The sequence below is a fragment of the Rattus norvegicus genome, chromosome 14 (genome assembly GCF_021556685.1).
Source record: "Rattus norvegicus strain SHRSP/BbbUtx chromosome 14, alternate assembly SHRSP_T2T, whole genome shotgun sequence".
Classification (NCBI taxonomy): domain Eukaryota; kingdom Metazoa; phylum Chordata; class Mammalia; order Rodentia; family Muridae; genus Rattus; species Rattus norvegicus.
In genome coordinates this window covers 67,215,030-67,237,307 of record NC_141547.1, presented here as the reverse complement: position 1 = coordinate 67,237,307, position 22,278 = coordinate 67,215,030, and the positions used below count along the sequence as shown (strand labels likewise).

The window sequence follows — 22,278 nt, the reverse complement described above, 5'->3', positions numbered from 1 at the left end:
AGGTCCAGTTAAATATGCTCAAGTTGACATCTTGAAACGGATACTGTGTAAATGTTGTGAATTAGTACATTTTATTTTCCCGTCTCCAGGCGAGCCTCGCTTGAACTACCCCAGACAAATGTGCATTCGTCTTGGTCCTAAGCATCTCAGGGAGGAATGAACTAACTCTTATGGTTATATATCTTTATTTGATAGCTGGATTAAAGTGGTTTTTAGTGTTTTGTTCTGTTACCTCTTTTCCCCCCAAATTACAACTTATACCACTTTTCTTTGTCTTGACCTTTTAGACTCTCAGATATTAGGAAAACAAAATCGTACTCCAATATCAACAGAATAATGAAGTTACTAACAGTTTCCATCAGCAGTATTCGAGGGACTTCCATGTGCGCTTTTAAACTCGCAAAATAGTAGCTACTGCTACCTGTCATTACCGATGGCCGATTCTTCAAAAAAGTTAACTAATGCTCGCAGAACATGTCCCTAGAGACTTTGTATATATAATTAATAGGTTTAATCTGAAGTCACGAAGCTTTGCTTTCCCGTAATCGAATGTCAAAAGAAAAACTTTACAGCACGCATGGAATTTTTTTCAAGCACCTGATTAGATATTTCCATTCAGTCTTTTCCTCTTAGAAAATATTCCTGGCTAGTCTCTCCTTATTTTTGAGAGCTGTGATCTTGTTTTTGTAGCATGTACTTCATATATCTTAAGAGTCCTTTATTTAATAAGAAAAAAACTTCCTATTTGCCCTTAGAATTTAGTAAAAAGAGGGATAAAGACGTACACTTAGGAAGGAAATAAGTTGGTTGTAACTTGTCATCACAAAACTCATGTTAGCCACTTTTGCTCTCTTATTTGGGAATGGATATAGGAAATGGTCACACTCTTGTGAGACTTGCATTCGCTGCTGTGTAAAGGAGAGCACGTCCCTGCTCCTTCCTTCCTCCTTCTGGCACACATCTTCAAGATGGGCTCTGTGCGGTTTTCACCGACACACTCCCCATGGACATTCCTTTTGTGTTGGCTTGCACCTTTGTAATTCCAGCTACCCCAACGCAATGAATTTTATTCTCTTTCCATATGAAAAAAAGAATCATCCCCAGTGCTTCAAAAAGAAACAGAAAGAAAAACAAAACAAACAAAAACCAGCTTTCTGAAAGGGAAAATGAGCTGTGTTTTTCATGGGTACAAAAGAAAATTTTAATATAATTTCATGTGCACCAATCTATAAGCAAAAGTATAATTCACAGAATGATTCAGGGCATTTCCTTTAGGCAATTCATGCCATCGTTTGGACAATAAATAAACATAACTATGACACTTTAGAGAAAAATCCTCCAATTTGGACGTGCTGTATATTGACGAGCAAGAGAGGGAATTAATCTGTTGGTGCAAATCCACATACATGGCTTAGAAACTTTACTGCTCACTGAATTGCTGTCACCTTTCTTTTGTCAGTCCCTTCTTGTTTTAGTTTAGTTTTACACTTTTCAATGAATCTTCTCCAGCCCATAAAATGCAATTGCAGCCAAATTTATCTAGGTATGCAGAAGGCCTAACATATTGTATAGATTGTACTTTCATTTAGTTTGAACATCTTTCCTGGTAGGTTTCCCCATCATTATTTACATAGTTCCTGAACAAGAGTTTGCCAGATAGAATAGAACTAATATGTAACCATATAGGAGAAGAATGCATGAATTCCCCGTAAGTGTAAGAGATTTCTTCACTTCTGCCGTAAAGTCTAATTACAAACAACCTCTGTAGTCAGTTTCCAAGGTTACATCATTTTGAACTTACCTTAAAAGGTAATATGCTTCAACTACCAATTCAAACTGTTCTGTTCATATCCAGCTCTCTCCTAGTGGTTTTCATTTAGATCTGAAGCTAGAAATACTTTGAAAAAAAAACTTTCTTCCTTGGTGGGGATGGTCTTTTTTCCCCCTTTTTATTCTCTCATATGTTACATTTCCACAGCAGCTGCCCCTCCCTCCTCTCCTACCCATCCCTCCCTCAACATCGCATTTTCCCCAGATCTACTCCCAGGGATATCAACAAACACGGTATATCAAGTTGCAATAAGACTAGGCACCTCCCCTCAGATTAAGGTAACGCAGTGGGAGAAAAAGGGTCCCAAAAGCAAGACAAAGATTCAGAGATAGGTCCCATCTCCGCTCTTAGGAGAAGACATATAATATATAACATATAATGCAGAGGACCAATGTCAGACTCACGCAGGTTCCCTGATTGTCAATTGAGTCTTTGAGCCCCTGTGAACCAAGATGAGTTGATCCTGTGGATTTTCTTGTGGTGTCCCTCTTTCTCACACGAGTGTTCCACAGGATACCCACAAGCTCGGCCTAATGCTTGGCTTACATTAAACACAAAGGAATTGAATAGATCATAGACTCTTCTGAGCCACCTACATAGATACTTCTTCAAGCAAATGATAGGAAGCAATGAGTTTCATGAGGGTCAGCCATCACAGCACTGTGCCTATTGCCCCAAATGACAAATATAAACACAAGTTATTTTGGTGAAAAAGAAGTGGGTGGGGCCTGATCAGTGTGAGCAAGCCCCACTCTTAGAACCTTGGGCCCTGCCCATGGTCCTGCAGTCTGGTTCTTAATGTATGCAGTGTATCTTCAAAAATGCCTCCAAAACAGAACAGAACAAAGCAAACAAAATGCAGGAAATGATTGATTTTGAATTCCCCTGCACCTATTTATTACACAAAAGCTAATATGTCTAGTGTGGTTGCCTTCTTGTTCAGTGAGGCAGAACAGACTTTCAGAGTTCTTCTCTCTCCAACGAGGGTTAGAACACGTTGTTACCTCTGAACTATTCCAACAGCCTCTTAATTGATATTGACCTCCAGGCTTTAGTCTCAATAGACAATATTAACAAAGATACTATATATATTTCGCATGGTGCATTTCACATCCTGATGACCATGTTCAAACTCCTCTTATTTACTCTCATGACGTGTTTGTGAAATATATAAAAGCCAAACCATATGAATGAAGCACAACATGGCCTTAGTTCTGTGTGGCCTATAAGAATATAGACTTTAACTAAGAGAGTTTATTGACTGTTTTCTGCTCCTTCTGACTAGTTAGGAAGTTCTGACTGTGACACGAACTTTCTGCTTTCAGTAATTGTTAATCTATAGAAGCGCTCTGCTCCACCCCAAATATCTCTGGTCCTGAAAACATTCCTGTAACCTTATAGTGCTTGTTCTCACAATTTTTTCCAATGGAGCTGTTCTTTCATCTATAAAACTCTAGCCATTTGAGGGGAGAAAAAGATATGACCACTTTGATATGATACAGTGCTGGAAGTTGAATGTTGAATCCAGGGCTTAATGCATCCTAGGCAAACATTCTACCCTGAGCCACATCTTAGAACATCATATGTGTATATATATATATATATATATTTTTTTTTTCCCTACACTCCTTTAAGTCCCTCTACCTAGAGGAATTACTGCCTTTTCTGAAATACATTACTTCCTTGAATCTTGGCCATCTATTTCTCTAAAACCCCACTTGAAGCAGAAAAGCACTGTGAATTTGCTTCCTTTAGCCTCTTGGAAGCTTTGTGAAATATATGGATCTCAATTCCAATCAAAGCTAAACACAGTATTTGTTGCTTGCGACGTAGAAGTTCTCAGACTTTTTGAGTCTTATTATTCCATCTATGAGATTGAGGTGCCAGCAATTTGGGCCTTCTCACATTACTAAGATGTGTAATGAGATTGTATACAGTCAGCATATAGCATATACTGTGTGGTCAATAAATGCGTTTATTATAATCAGTCTTAGTTTCAAACAGCTTGGTTAATTTTCCTAAGAATGCCAGGACTCAAATGTCATTCTAGTTGTCTCCTCCCCATTGTCTGTTACAAAATTCTTCTTTTAATCTGGCTAATGGTTTCTTTTTCTCCATTCAAATAGCAAATGCATATATGTTTATATATATTGTAGACTAATAAATTTGAGGTTACTGTTACTAAGATTCACAAAGCATTGCCTAAAAGATTGTAAAATACTAAATATCAAATTGTGCAAAATTCCACGTCTTTTAGAACAGATTTTTACCTTTCATCTAGTGCCCCAGTACCAGGTTCCTGACGGTGAGCTTCTGTTCTGAGAGAAGTCACGTGGTTATTGAAATTAATATTCAGGATATGCATTAATATAGTCCAAATTGTGCTATTTCCATGTTTTATATATTATTATTTAAATTATAAAATGTGGTTTAAATAATGATTGTCATGAATTTTTATATTTAGGAACTTATATGCACTTGAATTTTGAATTTTACACTTACAGAAAAATACTATACTCATAGTAAGAGACTTTAATCTCTTTTCTTCCTTGGTGATTCTTTTTTTTTTTTTAAAGAAAAACATGTTTCATGATTACATACCATCTAGCCACTTTGATGTGTTGTAAAATCTTTAAAATTTTAGAGTCTTTTATGTTATAATTGCAATATAAATGACACACCACTTCTAGCTCCTGAAATGCGAAAAATACAACAAAATTTGGGCATTTTCATAATTACTTCATTGAGAAATTGGATGTTCTTTCCTAGACCACACATTATTTTTATTATAAATTTTATGTTCTGTAGTATTTCACAGGTAACTATTTTATATATTCTAATTGTTAGGAAAGAAAGCTAATTACTGATTGAACATTATTACTTGGATGCTATACAAATGTACATATTGGCTATGCATAGAGATACAATCATCTAAATTTAACACTGAAGTAAAATGTATAAATTATATTAAAATTCAGTATGGTAGCTAAATTTTAAAGGAAGGAAATTGGATATACTTCAAGAAAACTTTAATAATAATACAGCATTTCTAACTATATTATATGTTTAATTTTTTTACTTATTATAGATACTTTAGACTTAATATTTCAAAGATGATATATTATTTCCACTAATTATACTCACCAGCTGTTTACTGTGAAATAAAACCAAATCAGCTTCCTAATTCTGTGCGAGTCACAGAATGCATTGCTCAGGGTCCGAGCCTACTGTTAAATGGCGTTGTCTGCGACCACAACCTCCAGATTTAGGAACCATCAAACGGGAAGCCTGGGGTTTCCCGGGAATTAGTGGACCTTTGTCCACCACTGAAAAGGGAATCATCAGAATTGATGCTTAACAAGATGAAGATGAAGAAGATGATTCTCTACAACCACTCTATTTGCATGCAGTCATGTAGTGCTTAAAAACACAACCCACGCATTAGGAGAGTAACCTACGCATTAGGAGAGTAACCCACGCATTAGGAGAGTGGCATGGGAGCAGGACAGGAGATTTCACATTGAACACATGCAAAGGGAAGGACTTAAAATGGAAACTAAAGAGAAAACACAAAAGCCCATGATAATTCAGGTTGACTGAAGGTCAAAGAAAACGTAAGCACAGAAGCGTTCTTTCTTCAAATCAATATAAACATCTCCCCGTGTGAGAAAGTAGCTCATGTACAATGAGAGCATCAGACAATCTTGCCTACTCTCCCTAATGTTCTTCTTTCTCATTTGAGCTCTTTAAAGACTAAATTTTTTTGCTGAATTATTAATTGAAACTGGATTTCTTAACCAATAACAATTCTGTGTTGCAATCTGAAATCAAATCTGGAGGAAGTCAAGCTTTCCGAAGGTCAAGAGCAGACCCTCTTCTTGCTTACCGAATGAACAAGCACCCAAGGCTTGAAGGGAACCCGAAAGGCATATGAGTGGAGTGAGAGAACCATGGTGCAGGAAAGGAGTCCGGGAACCCTAAAATAAATTATGATTTTGCACAGTTTTGATTCATTGTTTTGAGCCCTCTAGACAAATGCAGTTCTGCACAAAGGTTTCCTCATGAGTAGTCAGAAACCAGGGTTTCTGAAGCCTCTGTTGAATGTAACAAAATTCACAATTGTTGGACAAATTATTCCCTCATTTGCTTTTGTTTATCTTTTCTTTCTCATAACTCCAGGAAGTGTATTCATCCATGGCAAATATGTGATCTGAGACTTGGCACCATTCATAAAAAGTTTAAGAAAAATATATGCTAGGAATCTAAAGCACTCCTAATGTCTTAACCGTAGGAGATATGTGTATACTGTCAAGAGAAACGTGTAACCACACATGATAAGAAAAAGGAGTTCAAAGTTTCCAGCAATGGTGCAGATTCTAGCATAAGGAAAGTGATGGGTCTTTCAGTCCTTGTAGAACAGGATTCGCCTGAGTGCTTTCTGGCATGCTCCAGATTCCCCTTGGCGCATTGTATGCATGATTTAAAAGAAGCTGTGTCAGCGCTGATTTATACATTGACAGCTAAGGATAAAAAGATATGGGCAAACATACAGCTCACCCTTTTACAGATTAACCTGGAGACTGCATTAGGCAAATTTGATAGCATTAAAAGATTTTGCCAATTTGTCTGGAAACAATTTCTCTTTTGTAGCATGTCAAGGGTAACACTTCATGCCACTGTACTAATTTAAATGGCTTTGATAAATTGTTCAAGAGGTTAGAGAATGGTAGTGTGGATATATATTTAGCACTTTGAAATAAAAAGGCTATTAACTTAATTGTTAAATGAATTTAATCTTTAAAAATCAAAAGTGCTCAAGAATCTAAGTGTTTTCTTGGAACCACCGCAGCCATATTATATCATGAGGATTTAAACGTCTTCCTGGAAAATGAAATTATACTTTTGCATTACTTCCTAATAAACGGGAAAAGCTTTTAAGTATTATAGTAGTGAGAGTCCTGACTGGTATTGAGGGAAAGCCTAGATTTATAAATTCAGCAAAAGTGTATCACTCCCAGGATGGGCATGCTTTTATATTGTTCTATATTGTATTATATATGTAGCATCAAGGTAGTATTGTATACGTTGATGTCCCTTGGAGGCTTGTTTAAAATGAGATGTGGCATTCAGGAAGTATTCCCTACATATGTAATTTCTAAATCAGTAATCTAAAGGGACCTCTCTGAAAGTCGCCAGATGAAATCTCCGTACCCCCATTCAGCAGCCGCATCAGAGAACCAGCTGTTTCACAAAATCTTCACGCAGTTTTGTAAGAGCCGTCCCCAAAGTGAATTAGGCCTCATGGTGAGTTCCGGATTTGAAACAAGGACAGATACATTTCTATGACAATTATAATCTCACACATGTATGTGCACATTCCCATATCCATCACAGAGGGCTAGCATGTCACTTCCGTCTCAAGTGAAGCATTAAAATATGTTTTCTCTACTGGAACAGTAATTTCTCTAAGCACCGAGGTACCAGTGTCCAAACTGCTTTTTGGAAATAGGAGTTGAGTGTGTATAATACTTATTTCTTTATTTCAAGATAGTAAATTAAGTTTATAAATTATTGAATGTAGACTCTTTTCTCAGACATGAATACCAGTTTCTCCTTTGTCCATTCCTCTTAGTCCCACACCTCATTCTTCCCTAAATAAAAAGTAATTTTTTTTTACCATGAACAGTAAGAGTTTTAATTTCAAACACAATCATCAGGGAAAAAAAGCCCACAACCAACTTTGAAACATCAGTTGTATTCCTTCTTCCACTGAACATTTGTGTTCAGTATTGAAAGCACTGATGAAAAATTATTTGTATGAATTCAATTCAATGGCCTTACATAACAGGTAAAATTACATTCACACTCTACATGCTGTTGCAATAAAATACACTTGATTTTTTTTCATTGTTATTTGGGGCCAAAATTGGCATCAAATTTTCATTTAAGTTTTAATGAATTCGTTTCCTAATATTGAATAAGTTATTTTCTTCGAGAATCACATTCTGAAAGTTTCTTAACTCCAAAACTTATAGACAGACACTGCAGGGAATTTGCGTGTAGTAGTAAACGGACATTTAGAAAGTAGTGATGAGGCACACATGACGACTTCCAGCTTGCAATGTGTGGTCTTGGTTGGGCGGGGGTGGGGGTGCACTTCTTGCTTTCAGCTGGGAGTCTGTTGGGAAAACTGCCTTTAGAAGATGAAAACCTGAAAGTAGGCTTACTCCTCTTGCCAAGGATAGTGAAATTAACATGCAGCTGGGCTTCTCTGATAAATGGATTCAGTTAGGTCACTGAGGGGGTGCATGTGACATTAAGTGATTTACAGCCCTTTACCTTAATGAAATTGTTTCAGCAAGATGACGCTGAGAGCTCTTAATGGATAGCTTTTCTTGATGTAATGAAATTGCATTCCTATGGCATTTAATATAAGGTGCAGTTATTATTTACTGGAGCTTTCCAAGAGCTGCTGCTTGCACAGACAGTTCGGAACAAAAAGAGATCTCGGTAGCTGCACAGAGAGGGCAGAATGGCTTGTGACATTCTTAAGCAGAGGAGTGTGTGTGAGGGAGCATTTCAGGAAGTGTGGTCAGGACATCAGTGCCCCTTCAGAAGTCCTCAGGTCTCCTGCACCCTGCTTCCTTTCCCTTCTGTGACATGGGGTCTTTTAATCCGTTTAACAGGCAGTTGGATTACAACCAGATCAGCTGCATTGAAGATGGGGCATTCCGAGCTCTGCGAGATCTGGAAGTGCTGTGAGTATTGCTTCTTTCTGCCCCTCTCTTCCTGGGAGCCTTGTTTCTAGAGAGTAGCAATGGGATGACTTAGCTACTGTCTAATAGTTCCATGTCAAAATGTTCTCCTAACAGGAAACTACTTAGTATAAAAACTTGTGAATATGCAGAGGAGTGAAGATGTGTGTGGGCAAAGCCATGTATATATTTCTGTGTGGATATTTGGATTTAAAAACGATCGAAAGATCTGTGTTTTGTTTTGTTTTGGTTTTGTTTTAATAGAATATCTTCCTAATTGACAGTTCTTTCCGAAGTTCCCAAATTTCTAAAAGGGGCTAGCATTTGAAATGTAAATAAATCAAATATCCAATTTAAAATAAAGATATACATAAAAAATCACCCCCTTATTTACTAATGCAGTTTGTGGTTAATATGGAAATACGTTTTTATTTAATCATGAAATTTCTCATGATGACGTAAATCAACTCATTTTCATTTGTTTATTTTGAAATTGAGTTTTTAAATTAAATGAACCACAAGGAGATCTATTTCAGAGCCCTCACTTCTATTCTCCTTGAGGAAAAGAGATTTCTCGGTGCTTTAGTCTCACCTATAGTCAGAAATCTGGTATCATGCTAACTGTGAAGTGGTTTGGAATCAATTTGTGAAAAGTTGTACAGAAATTATCAAGGCCACCCCCCATAAAAAATCGGGTGGTATGGTTAATTGGGGATTTTTTTGAACCTTTAAAAAAGTATTATGAAGGTGAACAATCTTTCAATGAAGATAATTTCTTTTAATAATATTTTATGTGATCATTATTTGTATTGCAAAGTAAGGTAGAGTTTCTACCTACCCCCTGATCGGAGGTACTTTAGAGAGTTGATAAAAATTAATCACAAGTGTGTCTAATGTTCTGTATATGACAGTCCTCTTTGTTGCTATTGAAAACAAACTTCTTTTTCTTTTGGAAAGACAGACAAAGTGCTTACACGCTCTATAGTTTTAAGTCACTTTTTAACCTGTGTACAAGCAACTGTGCTGTTGTGTATAGGGGCGGGGTTGGGCGAAATGAGAGAGTGCACAGTAAGAGCAAGTGTCAGCACCACACATAAAAACATTTGACATATATAGAGAATGTGTATTATTTTAGAATGACAGTCACTTTGCATGTTGTTATTTTCCTCTTAGTAGAATTTCTAATATTGACATTTGCAAGAAACGTTACTGTGCAACATGTTAAATAAAATCTAAAACATTAGGATGAGACTCCTAATTTCATCTTAAAGAGATACATAATGATTAGAGCCTGTTTGAAGATGAAAACAATTAAAATTTTACAGTACAAGAAAATGTGGTGTCTTTTAAAAATATCCGAATGGTTTACTGTAAAGCGATGTCATGAACATAATCTTGTTATGTACATGTTAAAGATATTATATTTAATCCATTCAAACAATTTTTCCAAAACACGGCTGATAAAGGAAAATGGCATAAAACTTTGAGAAGATGGAGGTGCCAAGTAGACCTGTACTAGGCAATCTTCCTGGAAGAGGGTTCCAGAGCTCTGAGCCTATAGGATCTTACCTTCTGACCTCGTGCGAAAAATGGCAGAATAGCAACTTGGCCTTCATCTGGGACTCCAGATTCCCAGAATTTTAATTTGAGTTTAATTTTTATTCCATGAGCACATTTGATTGTCTGACAATATTGAGGCCAAACAAGAGAATATGTTGTAATCATGCTGATCACTGATAAAAGTCTGCATGAGGATTTTTAGATAGTTAATAAAGTCTGGAATGCCAGGGGAAAACTCACAGCAGATGCGAGCAGTCAGTTCATCGCCCCATAGTAAGCTCTGTCCCTATGGAATTCTGGTTATAGAATTTAAAACTAGCTACATATTTCCTTACAATGAAGAGAAAGTCTCCAAACCATTGAAAACCTAATGTATCCATAAGAACTTCCTTTTTCTTATTTGGACATTGGACACAGAAATGCAATGAAATTGCTAGTTTTACAGATTTTTCTCCTGCCTTCAATATAGGCATAATGTAATTAAATAGAAGCATAGTGAGTCATGTCCATTAGGTACCAGACTCTCTGCCAAGTCCTGCTCTTGCTTGGCACTAAGAAACACGAGTAACAAAATCATCATCAAAGCCCTACCGTATACTTCATCATTTCAAAGGTAACCTTTCAAATATTGGCATCAAGACACCTTTTTCTATTAAATATATCTCCATAACAAAGAGCAAACTTTGAAGTTGAAAAAATAAATTGACGTATACGAAGAACATAATCATAAAACATCTCCCCAAATCAAATTCCATCATGCCTCGTATCCTCAAAGATTTCAGTTATGTTGAGTAAACTTAAACTTTGAGAGTAGGAGGAGATGTCAGTTGAAATCAAGACGCATTTGAAACTGAAACAACTGCAGAGACGAATTAGACAAAAGATACTTAGTGTGGGTAAGGGTGAAAGAGAAGTTTTTTCTTGAAATAGTCTGGGGTCATGTGAAAGTGATACTAGTCTAGTTTAGCTGGGGAGGGCAGGAGTGAGCTAGGAAAGCAGAAAGTCCTTTGAGTGGGGATTGTCAGAATACTCAGGTTTCTGCCCATGCAAACGAGGTACAGAGGCGGTCCAGGTGGATGGCATTTGATCCTCTTGGGGTGTTTGCACTGACCTTTAAGCTGAGCAGTCTGCAGAGATCACACAAGTAGCATAAATGAAATGACTAGATGGAATGGGCCAGAAAAAAAGACCAAAAGATACCACACATTCCCAGTTGTGCTCTGCAAGCACACTTGAGTGTGTTCTTCTTTTTCTTTGAAACGCCTATTGTTTCCTCTTACTGCCATGGTCAAGCCATGTTTTAATATAACATGTTTTACAAAACCTCTAGCTCTTGAAAAAATGGAGACTGACAATGGAGGACAGCGAGTTCTTTAATAACCTAGAAATTGTATATGCTCTGTTGACACACCTAATGGTCAGTTGTTTGTTGCCCTGGTACTATGGAAAATGGCCAAGCAAGCCGACTTTCTTGGGAACCTTGAAGTGGAAATTTTTATATCAATCTTCTTCCTATATATAAAAATACTAGTAATTAATTCACCTATTTTACTTTGTGATTCAACTGTATTTGAAGTAGACGATGTACATTTGCAATCCCTCTCTATGCAAACTGTCAATGGTTGTGATTGACTCCAGACAGGGGGTATTTTTCTGGGGATCAGGAATTGACTTCTCAGTAAAGTTGGTCACATCATCTGAAGACCTAAACCACTGACATTTTGAAATGTATTTACAACTAGAATAACTAACGTCATGAACTAAAGTCATGTACAAGGATACAAAATTTATGGGCATCTATAAAGCATTGAATCTTGCCTTGTGTTGTACAAAATTTAGCATTCCTATGCCCAAGCAGCATGAACTACTTGTCAAATGCCACAATATATCCCGAGGTTTGAAGGGATCCTCAACGGGATTCACATTCAGTTAACTCTTTCCATCTTCAAAATAATAAAAAATAAATAATTGAATTGACATTACTTATATTAAGGGAAAGAAGGAGCAATCTGAAACGGGCAAAACTATACTTTTGTACAAAAACTCCTTTGACTACCTATTTTCCTGGCTCTTTCTCAAGATATGATGACTAAGATTGTGACCCAAAAGAAATACACAAAGTACAGCATGGCGTGCTGCAACTAAAACAGATGACATCAAAGTTTTTATATGATGCCAGAGCAAGCCCCTTCGTCCTCAAATAATGAAAAAGCCAAATATAGGTGCATGGTCTTACAGCCAAACATCTGGAGTAGCCATTGTCCACCAAAAAGTCTGATTAAGTTGTCCTCTGTAGTAACGACTATGTGTTGCAAGTATGGACCTGAAGTGTCCATCAGTATAAAATTCCATCAACACTAATTAAACAAAGATGTGTAACGTGCAGTTTTCTCACTGTCTCTGCTGTGGTAAGCAGGCTTGCAGGCTGTAGTACCGTATAGTTGTACACGTATGACAAGTGTTAAATAAAACTGAATGCATAGTGATGTGCTGAACTATGGAAGTTAGTCAACACCTCTTCTCTAAAACAGCGAATTCTCTATATTATCTCTACCCGGAAGTTAGTTGTTTGCTTAAATGTAGTCATGAGAAGTTTTTATTGTTAATATGAAATGATCACTTACTTCCTGTATCTAACTAAAACTTTTCCAACTTTTTTTTTATTCTACAGCACTCTGAACAATAACAATATTACTAGACTTTCAGTGGCAAGTTTCAACCATATGCCTAAACTTAGGACATTGTAAGTAGTCAAAATGATCACATGATGGGTTTCATTAATTACAGATGTTTCCTCAGTACGATGTCTAATGAGTAGAACATAGGATCACTAGTTTATTACCGCATAGGCAAGGAAAGCGCAACTTGAGAAGTCAAAGGATGCGATTTTAGCAAATGCACTATTACTCTGAAAACTCAAAAGCTTCCTCATAAATGATACGCATTGCAGAAAGTTTGGAGTAAAATAAAACATTTACTTTGAGCTATTGCAGAGGTCACATTTCATTAAGAAGTAGAAGACTCCTTGATTGGCTGTCAGAAATGATAAATGGGAAATCTTTATGATTTTATTACTGTATTAGAACCAGACCTAATACAGCTAAATTGCGCTCCAGTGTTCTCCGTAATGTAAAGTCAGGGCATCACCCGCTGGTGCTTGCATAATTTAAGCTGTGTCAGCATTTATATTTAAAAATATCTTTCCAGGGTTATGCACAGTCATTAAGATATTTTGGTGAAATAATGTCTGAGCTACAGCTATTTTTCTCTCTCTAGGAAAAAATGATCATTAAATCCTAATATGCAGATATCTAAATTTAGTATTTTAAAACATGTATCTCTGATGAACTAGGTTTCAAAGTCACTGAAACCTAAGAAGTTATTACTGAAAGCAAGGGAATAAAATCTAAGACCTGGGCTTGGTGTGGGAAAATGTAATTTTTTAATCAGTTAAGTCCAACTGATTATTTTTTTCAAAACACTTCTCATTTTAAATAGCACATTTCCAAGGCTGGCATGGGTGTGCTGAGATGACGTCCCATCATCTGAGCGACGAGCTAGGAAGTTTGGGTGTTCAGGGCTGACCTCTGCTATGTAGTGAGATCAAAGCACAGTGGATTGCATGAGATCTCCCTATAAAAATAAATAAAATACATGAATAAATGGGAAACCAAATAGCTTTGAATTGAAAACACTCATCTTATTTCTTAAATAAGTCCACACTGAGCTGTGTGTGATGGCACAGACCTTTAATCCAATGCCCAGGTAGCAGCAGCCGGTACAGTACAAGTTGAAGTCCAGTGTCAAGTCCATAGTGAGTTCCAAGCTAACCAGGGATGCACAGTGAGACCTTGCCCTAGGAAAAAGAAGAATAGGACCTTGAATTATAAGTATTTTAACATCTTGATAATACCAATTTAATAACTAAATTCTACTTCCCTGAGAATGAGACTAATTACAGCCTTATTTATATAAACCATATTTGATAAAATCGGTTTTTATATTAACTTTATGTAATGCATGTGAAAAGAAATAATCATGATTTTTAATCCCCAAAGACAATAAATCTACCAAAAGTCTGCAGCGATCTGTTATTGCATTTTAGTGTCCTTATCGGCTGGTAGCCATATGTTAGCTTGTCTTCCAAATAAACTTTAAAGTGCTCTGAGTCTTTTCCTCACTCCTTATTTGGTGTGGACCTGTTCATACTGTGCTTATATATCTGGAAAAGGCTTATGGAGCAGAAACCAGAGGCTACCACTGTCAGTGTTTCAAGATCTCAGTAAACTGGGGAGCTGCTCACTCAGTTTTCCCAAAACCTAGTATATGACCTTAGAGTATTCCTTATAACTTTGATACAAAACAGCCTGGTTCTTATTCATGACTCAAGGAGAAGAAAGCCATCACTTAACTTTAGATCCCCTCCCCTTTGGTTAGCTCATTTTTCTATGGCATTATTGGTACTTAGAAATTCCATTTTATACTCTGATTATCTTTCTAGTCTGAGGTCTATGTTTTACTATCCATTATCATTATTGGGTTAGAATTGAACACATCAGCTAAAAGGGGCTAAAATGGTTTCCCTGTGTCATAGACAATTCTAAGAATGATGCTTTGATTTATAGCATTAGATGTCCCATTCTTTAGTTTGAGCAAACATAAAAGCCAGTTTAAAGTCATTTACCTAATTTATTGGATGCATTTGCATGATACTTTATTAATGGAGACATACTCTTTGCAATTTGGAAAAAATCCATGATCTCGCAAAGATTCTTGCAACCTAAAGGAGACATATTTAATCCCTTCCCTCCCAGGCTCTGATGCCTGAGAATTTTACTCCTTGCACTTTGGAGCTAGATCCTAAGAGCCAAATTCAGCTTATTCTTTTACGAAGAAAATTAGAGAGAAAAAAAGACAGAAACGGGCAAGGGAGACAGAGAGGCCGAGAAGGGGAGCTGGAGAGACAGATATAGACTCAGAGACATAGAAGGAGGGGTGGGGCAGTGAAAGAGGGAGGGAGGGAGGGGAGAAATTAGAAGAGATATGTTAAAAACACTGTCTTATGTGGAATTATTGTTCTATCTTATTTAACAAAATAATGCTATGGTAAAGACTTTGTAAACCATTGCTATAGAAACTAATAATAGTAGGCCTTTGTTAGTATTTGGCCTGCAGGCCACAAGTTTGTTATAAATGCTCTCCTCCTTGCCTTCATGTCCACAGCTCTGAGCTGCCTCTCATTCTGTTGAGGCTGCAGAATAATTCGCCTTGTGTTGCTTGAGTGCTTGTTTGTTTGTTTGGGGTTTTTGTTGTTTTTTTGTTGTTTGTTTTGGTCTTGGTTTTTGGTTTCTGTAGTATTGTTGTTGTTACCCTTTTGAATTAACACAGACAAAATAAAATTTCGTGGTTCTACTGCTGTTGTTTTGCTTAAATCATTAAAGGATTTGACTCCTGTTTGTAAATCAATTTAGTTATCAGAGGAAAAAAAAACTGCATAGCAATTCCCCGAGATGTGTCTGTATTGAGTTGATTAAAAAAATAGTTTAATAACAAATTTTGAATTAACTGTCTCCTATTTTCTTGCTTTGAACTCCTTCTTCTCATTTAGTCGACTCCACTCCAACAACCTATACTGCGACTGCCACCTGGCCTGGCTCTCGGACTGGCTTCGCCAAAGGCCACGGGTGGGCTTGTACACTCAGTGTATGGGCCCATCCCACCTGAGGGGCCATAATGTAGCAGAGGTTCAAAAACGAGAGTTTGTCTGCAGTGGTAAGATCAGTGAGGTTACAGCATTTATTTCTTTTTTACACTATTGGGTAACAGGTGTGAGGAACTCAAATGTCCAAGGTTCAGATTTGTTTTCCAGTGAGACATCACTATTCATCCCCATGGACACCCTCTTTTCGCCCTCTACTCAGAACAATAGATTCTACGATATGTGTACCTTGGGCAATTACTGATGCCTTGTACGGAAAACATTTCCATTTTAACCCATGGACATATAAGAAATTCCTAGATTGTAGCAATATTTGCGGATTGTTATTTTCACTTTTATCAATGATTATTATATACTTTTTGGCTAATGAAAATGAACAGATAATCCCCAGATATTTCCTCTAAAATTCAGTATAACTCAATTGTAATTATAAAATGTTGGGGTAACTCCTTTTTAGATATATACTTCTAGTGGTTCAATTGTATTTAAATATATAACTACCTTAAGTACCATAATATCTGCCAGCCAAATTTATCAGTAACTTATATTTAATTGGTTTTGAATGTCTAAATAGTATTAATCTAAATATTTCACATAGCTGTCTCATTTCAAGTCTCTTGAAACAACTATGAAAAATATCAATTAATCTCTCTATTTTGGAGACTAAAATATGACTAAAATGGTAATCATCAAGTTCAAGATCTCACCATATATGCTCTGTATATGCATATATATGTGTGTATATATACACAAATTTATACACATATATGATTATATATTTATGAATATATGGTTAGATCTCCTTCAGAACAGTTGTTTAAAATATAATCAAACATACATTTTTCATGGTGTTGGGATCAAACCCAGGTCCTCATATGTCTTGGCAAGATCTCTTCCACTCTATTACATCACCAGGCCTCACACAAAGTTTGAAATAACTATATAATTGGCTTTTCATATTTATGGATTACACACACACACACACACACACACACACACACACACACACACTCTACCAACCACAGATCAGATCAAAACTTTTGTAAAACAAAGGTTCAGTCCTCAAACTTCACCATCATCTTCTTGTCTTTTGTCTGTAAGTAATGCAATAATATATCAAACATTTGTACATCTTTTATATTCTCTGTTATAAGTAATCAAAAAATTGGCATTTTAGGGTTGATTTGTGTATGTTATGTCCAAATGAAATTCCCTTTTATATAAGGTAACTTATAAACCCCTTATTCTGGTGTCTAAAATGGAGGTCTGTTCTCACTCATGCTTACCAAGGGAGGAATCCCCGGCATCCAAAGCAATTAACATGTTTAAATGACTGAGGAAAATCACTAGCTCACACTCCAACATTTAGAGCTGTCTTTGGGTGTTTATCTGCATTTCCCATGCTTTTAAATCTAGCTTGAATTTTCCTGTAATACTATCAAATGTTCTCAGTATGTCTGATTGCTAACAGTTCTCTACTAACCAATGTCTTTCTCTTTTTGCTTTTTCCTTGCTGCCTTCTAGATGAGGAAGAAGGCAAGTTAACTCTGTGTGTGTGTGTTTTGTCCCTCCCCACATTTTTATAGATTTAGAATATTGTTGTCATTTGAGAGCTTGTGTGGAGGGGTGGGTTTAGCGGCTAGTCCGTTGTCTCTTCCTGGCACTTGTCTCCCATTGGGATGGACCCTTTCCAGAAGATCCCAGAGGGTTTTCGTGATTTTCTCCAGAAACCATGGATAAGCAGGTGACTGTTTGATGTAGCCTGGCTGATGATGGTCTGGTTTTCATTAGAGAGGTCATGAAATCTGATTTCAGATTCTTTTGCTTTCATATACTGAATAGGGAAATTACACAAGTCCAGGTGACTGATTATAGCAGAAATATCTATCAGAGTAGGCCCTGAAAAGAGTCATTTGGATGAACAATTACAGAATGATATCCCACAAATTACTATAATAATTTCCAAGAAAGCAGCAATTTTGAGTCTATCCAGACACCAAACTTTTATTATATAGTTTTCCCCTCCATTTGATGGCATAGGATAACTTAATTTGGTCAATGGCTATGTCAACCAAAATGGAAGTCCTCTGTATTTTTTTAAGACACAAAGTAAATTATACTACAAGCTCCATTAATCTGATTAGAAATAATATAAATTATTCTGAAGTAGCAACTGTTTTTGGAATTAGACTTCAGGCCTTGAATCTGAATTTAGTTTTACTAATATTTTTCAAGTTCAAAAAGTCTTACAATTTGGAGATGGAGAGATGGCTCAGGGTTAGGAACTCCATCCAGAGATCCTGAGTTCAATTCCCAGTAATCACATGGTGATTACTTTTATCTGTAATGAGATCTGATGCCCTCCTCTGGTGTGTCTGAAGACAGCTACAGTATATAGCTATATATAAAATAAATAATTATTGTTAAAAAAGAAAGTCTTACAATTTTTATGGCAATTGATGAAACATCAAGAGAAAAATGCATTGAATTTCAACATATAAATACATATATTCCACAAATATTCTGGACGCTTACTTAATGAGTAAGTCCAAGGCTTTTGATCTTTGTCTCCTGCTTCCCTAACTGAGCAGTTTGCATGTTTCTCATGTTTCTCGATTGTGAAATTCCAGAGAGAACTCTAACTGCCATTGATTTCTTTCTCTCTCTTTTTTCTCCTTTAGGTCACCAGTCATTCATGGCTCCCTCCTGCAGTGTGCTGCACTGCCCGATTGCTTGTACCTGTAGCAACAACATTGTAGACTGCCGAGGGAAAGGTCTCACTGAGATCCCCACAAATCTGCCTGAGACCATCACAGAAATGTATGTGCCCTACATCTTCTAATTCTCCTTCCACCTCCTTACTAATCAACCCATGATATTCTCTTAGGAAATGTGAGTTGAGAAAAGGCAACCCTGTTGCCTTGGGCAAATGATTTTTCTGAAGCATAGGGGACCTTTATTCTGTTCAGTTGAATACTTAGTTGAAATTGTTCCGAGGTATCACAAGTAGAATGAAAAGGAATACATTTTAGGACAGTTGGTTAAAAGGCTGTTTTGGAGACAGTGTATGCATCTCATCTGACTATAGGTTCTATGGGTTTTCTGATGTTGGTGTCCTACTACAGCAATGGAGTAGAGAGGAGGCCAACAGTAGTAAAAGACACTGCTAGCACATGAGCTCCCTTTTCAAACGCCAGGGCTTAAATTGAAGTGTCATGACCCTGCTTTAATGGGTGGAGCACACATGTACAGAATGTGCCAGACTGTAGCAAGTGTCAATTATTTAGCTAGATATGTGTCTCAGTTACTACCTCTAGCAAAAGCTAAATTCTCTAGGCCGTCGCATTCCTTTATTTCATAGGATTGAACGTTAATGTCCTTGGGAAATCTAAGTCATAGATTCACATATGTCAAAGAAATTCACGTAAGATGCAATTCAGAACGTCACCATCACAGGAAGCACTAAGGAGGCGTTAAGGAAGCAGTTATCTCTATCTAGACCACAGTGTTACCATTTCATAAGCCAATTCTAGATAGTAACACCGTTATCAGCTTTAGATTTTTTTTGCCTAAGTAGAAATAATTTTCCATAAAAGCAAAAAATAAACCTATTATTTTCAAAAACTGCCTTTATTCAACACATTTGTCTAATTGCTATAATAAAGTGCTTTAGTTTCCTATATGAGGATAATCTATGTTCACAAAGTCTGCCTTCACAACTTTCAGGTATAGAATGGGTTCATAGAGTCTTTGAAATATTAGGCTAAGAGACAGGACCTTCTGCAGAACCGCCAGAATCCATTGAGATTTACCAGAAGAAGCAAAACAATTCATAATGCATGCACAGAATAGTATCTTATTCAATTGTTTAGTTGGCGTAATATTATCTTACCCATTTCCACGTATTTGAAGCTTTTTCTAATCTGACTCTTACAAGAACAATGTGACGTGGTTTTGGAAGTGTCAGGTCAGATTTTTTAAGAAGGGACATCAAGAGCAAATGGCAGAGGTAGCAGTGAGTGGGAAGCTTTAGAGATAGGAGAGTGGGACTTCAGAATAATATTTTCATTTTGAGGCATTAAAAAATAGTGATTAAGGACTATCCATCTATCAATAAAGCTAGGTATTATTGAAGTCTTTTGAGCTTAATTAGAACATAGTAGATAGTCTGAAGTAGATTATGATAAGAAAGCCATAGTAATTATTTAATCTCTTCTAGAATTTGGTATTAAAATAACAAGAGGAGAGACTTAATGCAGAGACAGTGACATACAGTCAGTAATCCTTACTCTTTAAAAGGCTGTGCCAGGGTAACATTTTATTGACTTATATTCATATATAGCATTGGGTTTCATAAAGACAATTTCTTTTAAATGTACATTTTATCATATACTGTGATCATATTCACACTAGTTCAGTTTCCTTCTGTGTCTGTGTGTGTGTGTGTGTGTGTGTGTGTGTGTGTGGTTTTATGGTTTTATGTTTCTATAAGGAGGTTAAGACCCACAAAGGAGAGAAAACATAAAACTGGCAATATTTGCTTGTCTATGTCCGGCTTACTGATTTGATGTGTTATCTCCAGTTACATTCATTTTGTAGAAAACTGCATTATGTTTCTCTCATTTAGAGATGAATAAAATTCCATTATGTTTACATGCAGACCACATTTTCTTTGTTCATTCATTTGCTGACAGACACCTTGGCTGATTGCATAACTCAGCTATTAAGACTAGTGCTAGAATAAATAGGACTGAATATACATTTTTACTGACATCAGTTCATGTTTTTTAAACTGAAACCAGTATATTGACCTATTCAGACACAAACTTATATAAAGTACATAAAAATACTTTAAATTTCCAGAGATTTGATTCTATTTTCATTAAATACTAGTGATTTAGTATAGTGTGTAATAACTATAAGACGAGGAATCAAATGCCCATTGTTATGAGTTGAACACATACAGCTGAAGGTGTTACAGAGGGCAGAAAAGGGAGGCAAACATAAAGTCAGTGCGTAGGTAGAGTTGTGTATTTTGATTAACACCTCAGGATTACTGGTCATTTACAGACTCTGAGTTCCTCATCAAATTCTTTCCCTCCTATGATGTCATCGTTTTGGGAATTGGAGAGTGTTGTCAGTTTAGAATGGAGCAATCATTCTAACATAGAATAATGCAATCATTTCATAAATGATTGCTCAAACATGGAATCCAAAGTATAAAAATAACACAGGAGCTAGGCCTGGTGGGGAGGAGGTAAATGGAAAGTGAAATCAGAGTTAATAAAATATGGTGAACATCGAAAACAAAGATGTGCAGATTATATAGGCGTGGTGCTTAGATGATATATCATAGCATAGAGGATGAAAGAAAAGATCACTGGAAAATGGTTCACGAAGACTTCACACTGTGTCTCAATATTATAAAAATCTTACACTTTATTGGAATGTATCTGGACACTGGTGTTTTGAATTGAATCTTACAGTCTTAGGGCTGTATCCAAAATGGGCTTTCAAAGGCAGAAGATCCCAAGAATCTATTACATGTGTCTTTGGGGGATGTTAGAAGAGCAGAAAATATTGAATAACATAAGAAGGGGACATGGACACAGATGAGTGTCAATAGAAATTCTTTATTAGTAGGGATTTGCATTGGTAAGGATTTACTAGAGAAAGCAGCAAAAATTATGCCGTTGTCGTGAATAGGTTGGAGAGAAACTTATTCTATCGCCACAAATAAGAAGTGACAATAGCAAAGTAATTTGGGCAAAAACATAATGCAGATTTTAATAACTTTTAAGCAGTAACCTAATTTACCAGAGTCAAAGATTTTGAAGTAACTGACCCAACAATTCATCAATTAACCAATGAGGAGAGGGAAAGAGATGGGAGAACCTGAGGAGAAGGCTAGGAAAGTGAAAGCAAGAAAAGAGCCTGCAGGCAAAACATCTCCTCAGGCAGGTTTTGCTGCCTGTGAGCCAGCCAGGTGAAGTCTAGACACAGTTCAGGATTTTAACCATTCCTACAGAAGGACCCAATTTTGTCAGTCAGGATTACAAAAGACAATTATCAGTGTTAAGGATGGGAATACTCAAAATGGAAAGGAACAATGAGTTTTTCTAAGGGAGAACACACACACACACACACACACACATGTACATAGATACATGTATATATATATATATATATATATATATATATGTGATCATTTTTTTAAAAAACTGATTTTAAAAACAAGAAATATGCAATAATTATTAAATTAGAATAGAACAATAGTTTTGAGAAAAAATTAAAGTTGAATAAAACATGTGTGTGAAAAAACAAGAATTATATGGTTGTCTCCAGAGAGACTATGCCAGAACCTGACAAATACAGATGTGGATGCTGGCAGCCAACCATTTCACTGGGCATGG

The 22,278-nt window shown here is 36.4% G+C and overlaps 1 protein-coding gene across 12 annotated transcripts in view; it reads left to right on the top strand.

Moving 5' to 3' along the window:
* Slit2 (slit guidance ligand 2) overlaps window positions 1-22,278 on the top strand; it is a 337,724-nt gene that overhangs the window by 195,136 nt on the left and 120,310 nt on the right. For 6 of the 12 annotated variants that reach the window (XM_087583727.1, XM_087583721.1, XM_087583726.1 and 3 more), the window contains 4 exons: window positions 8,518-8,589; window positions 12,818-12,889; window positions 15,755-15,927; window positions 18,547-18,685. In XM_087583727.1, coding sequence (XP_087439853.1) covers window positions 8,518-8,589; window positions 12,818-12,889; window positions 15,755-15,927; window positions 18,547-18,685 — 456 coding nt within the window. 12 annotated transcript variants of the gene reach the window in all.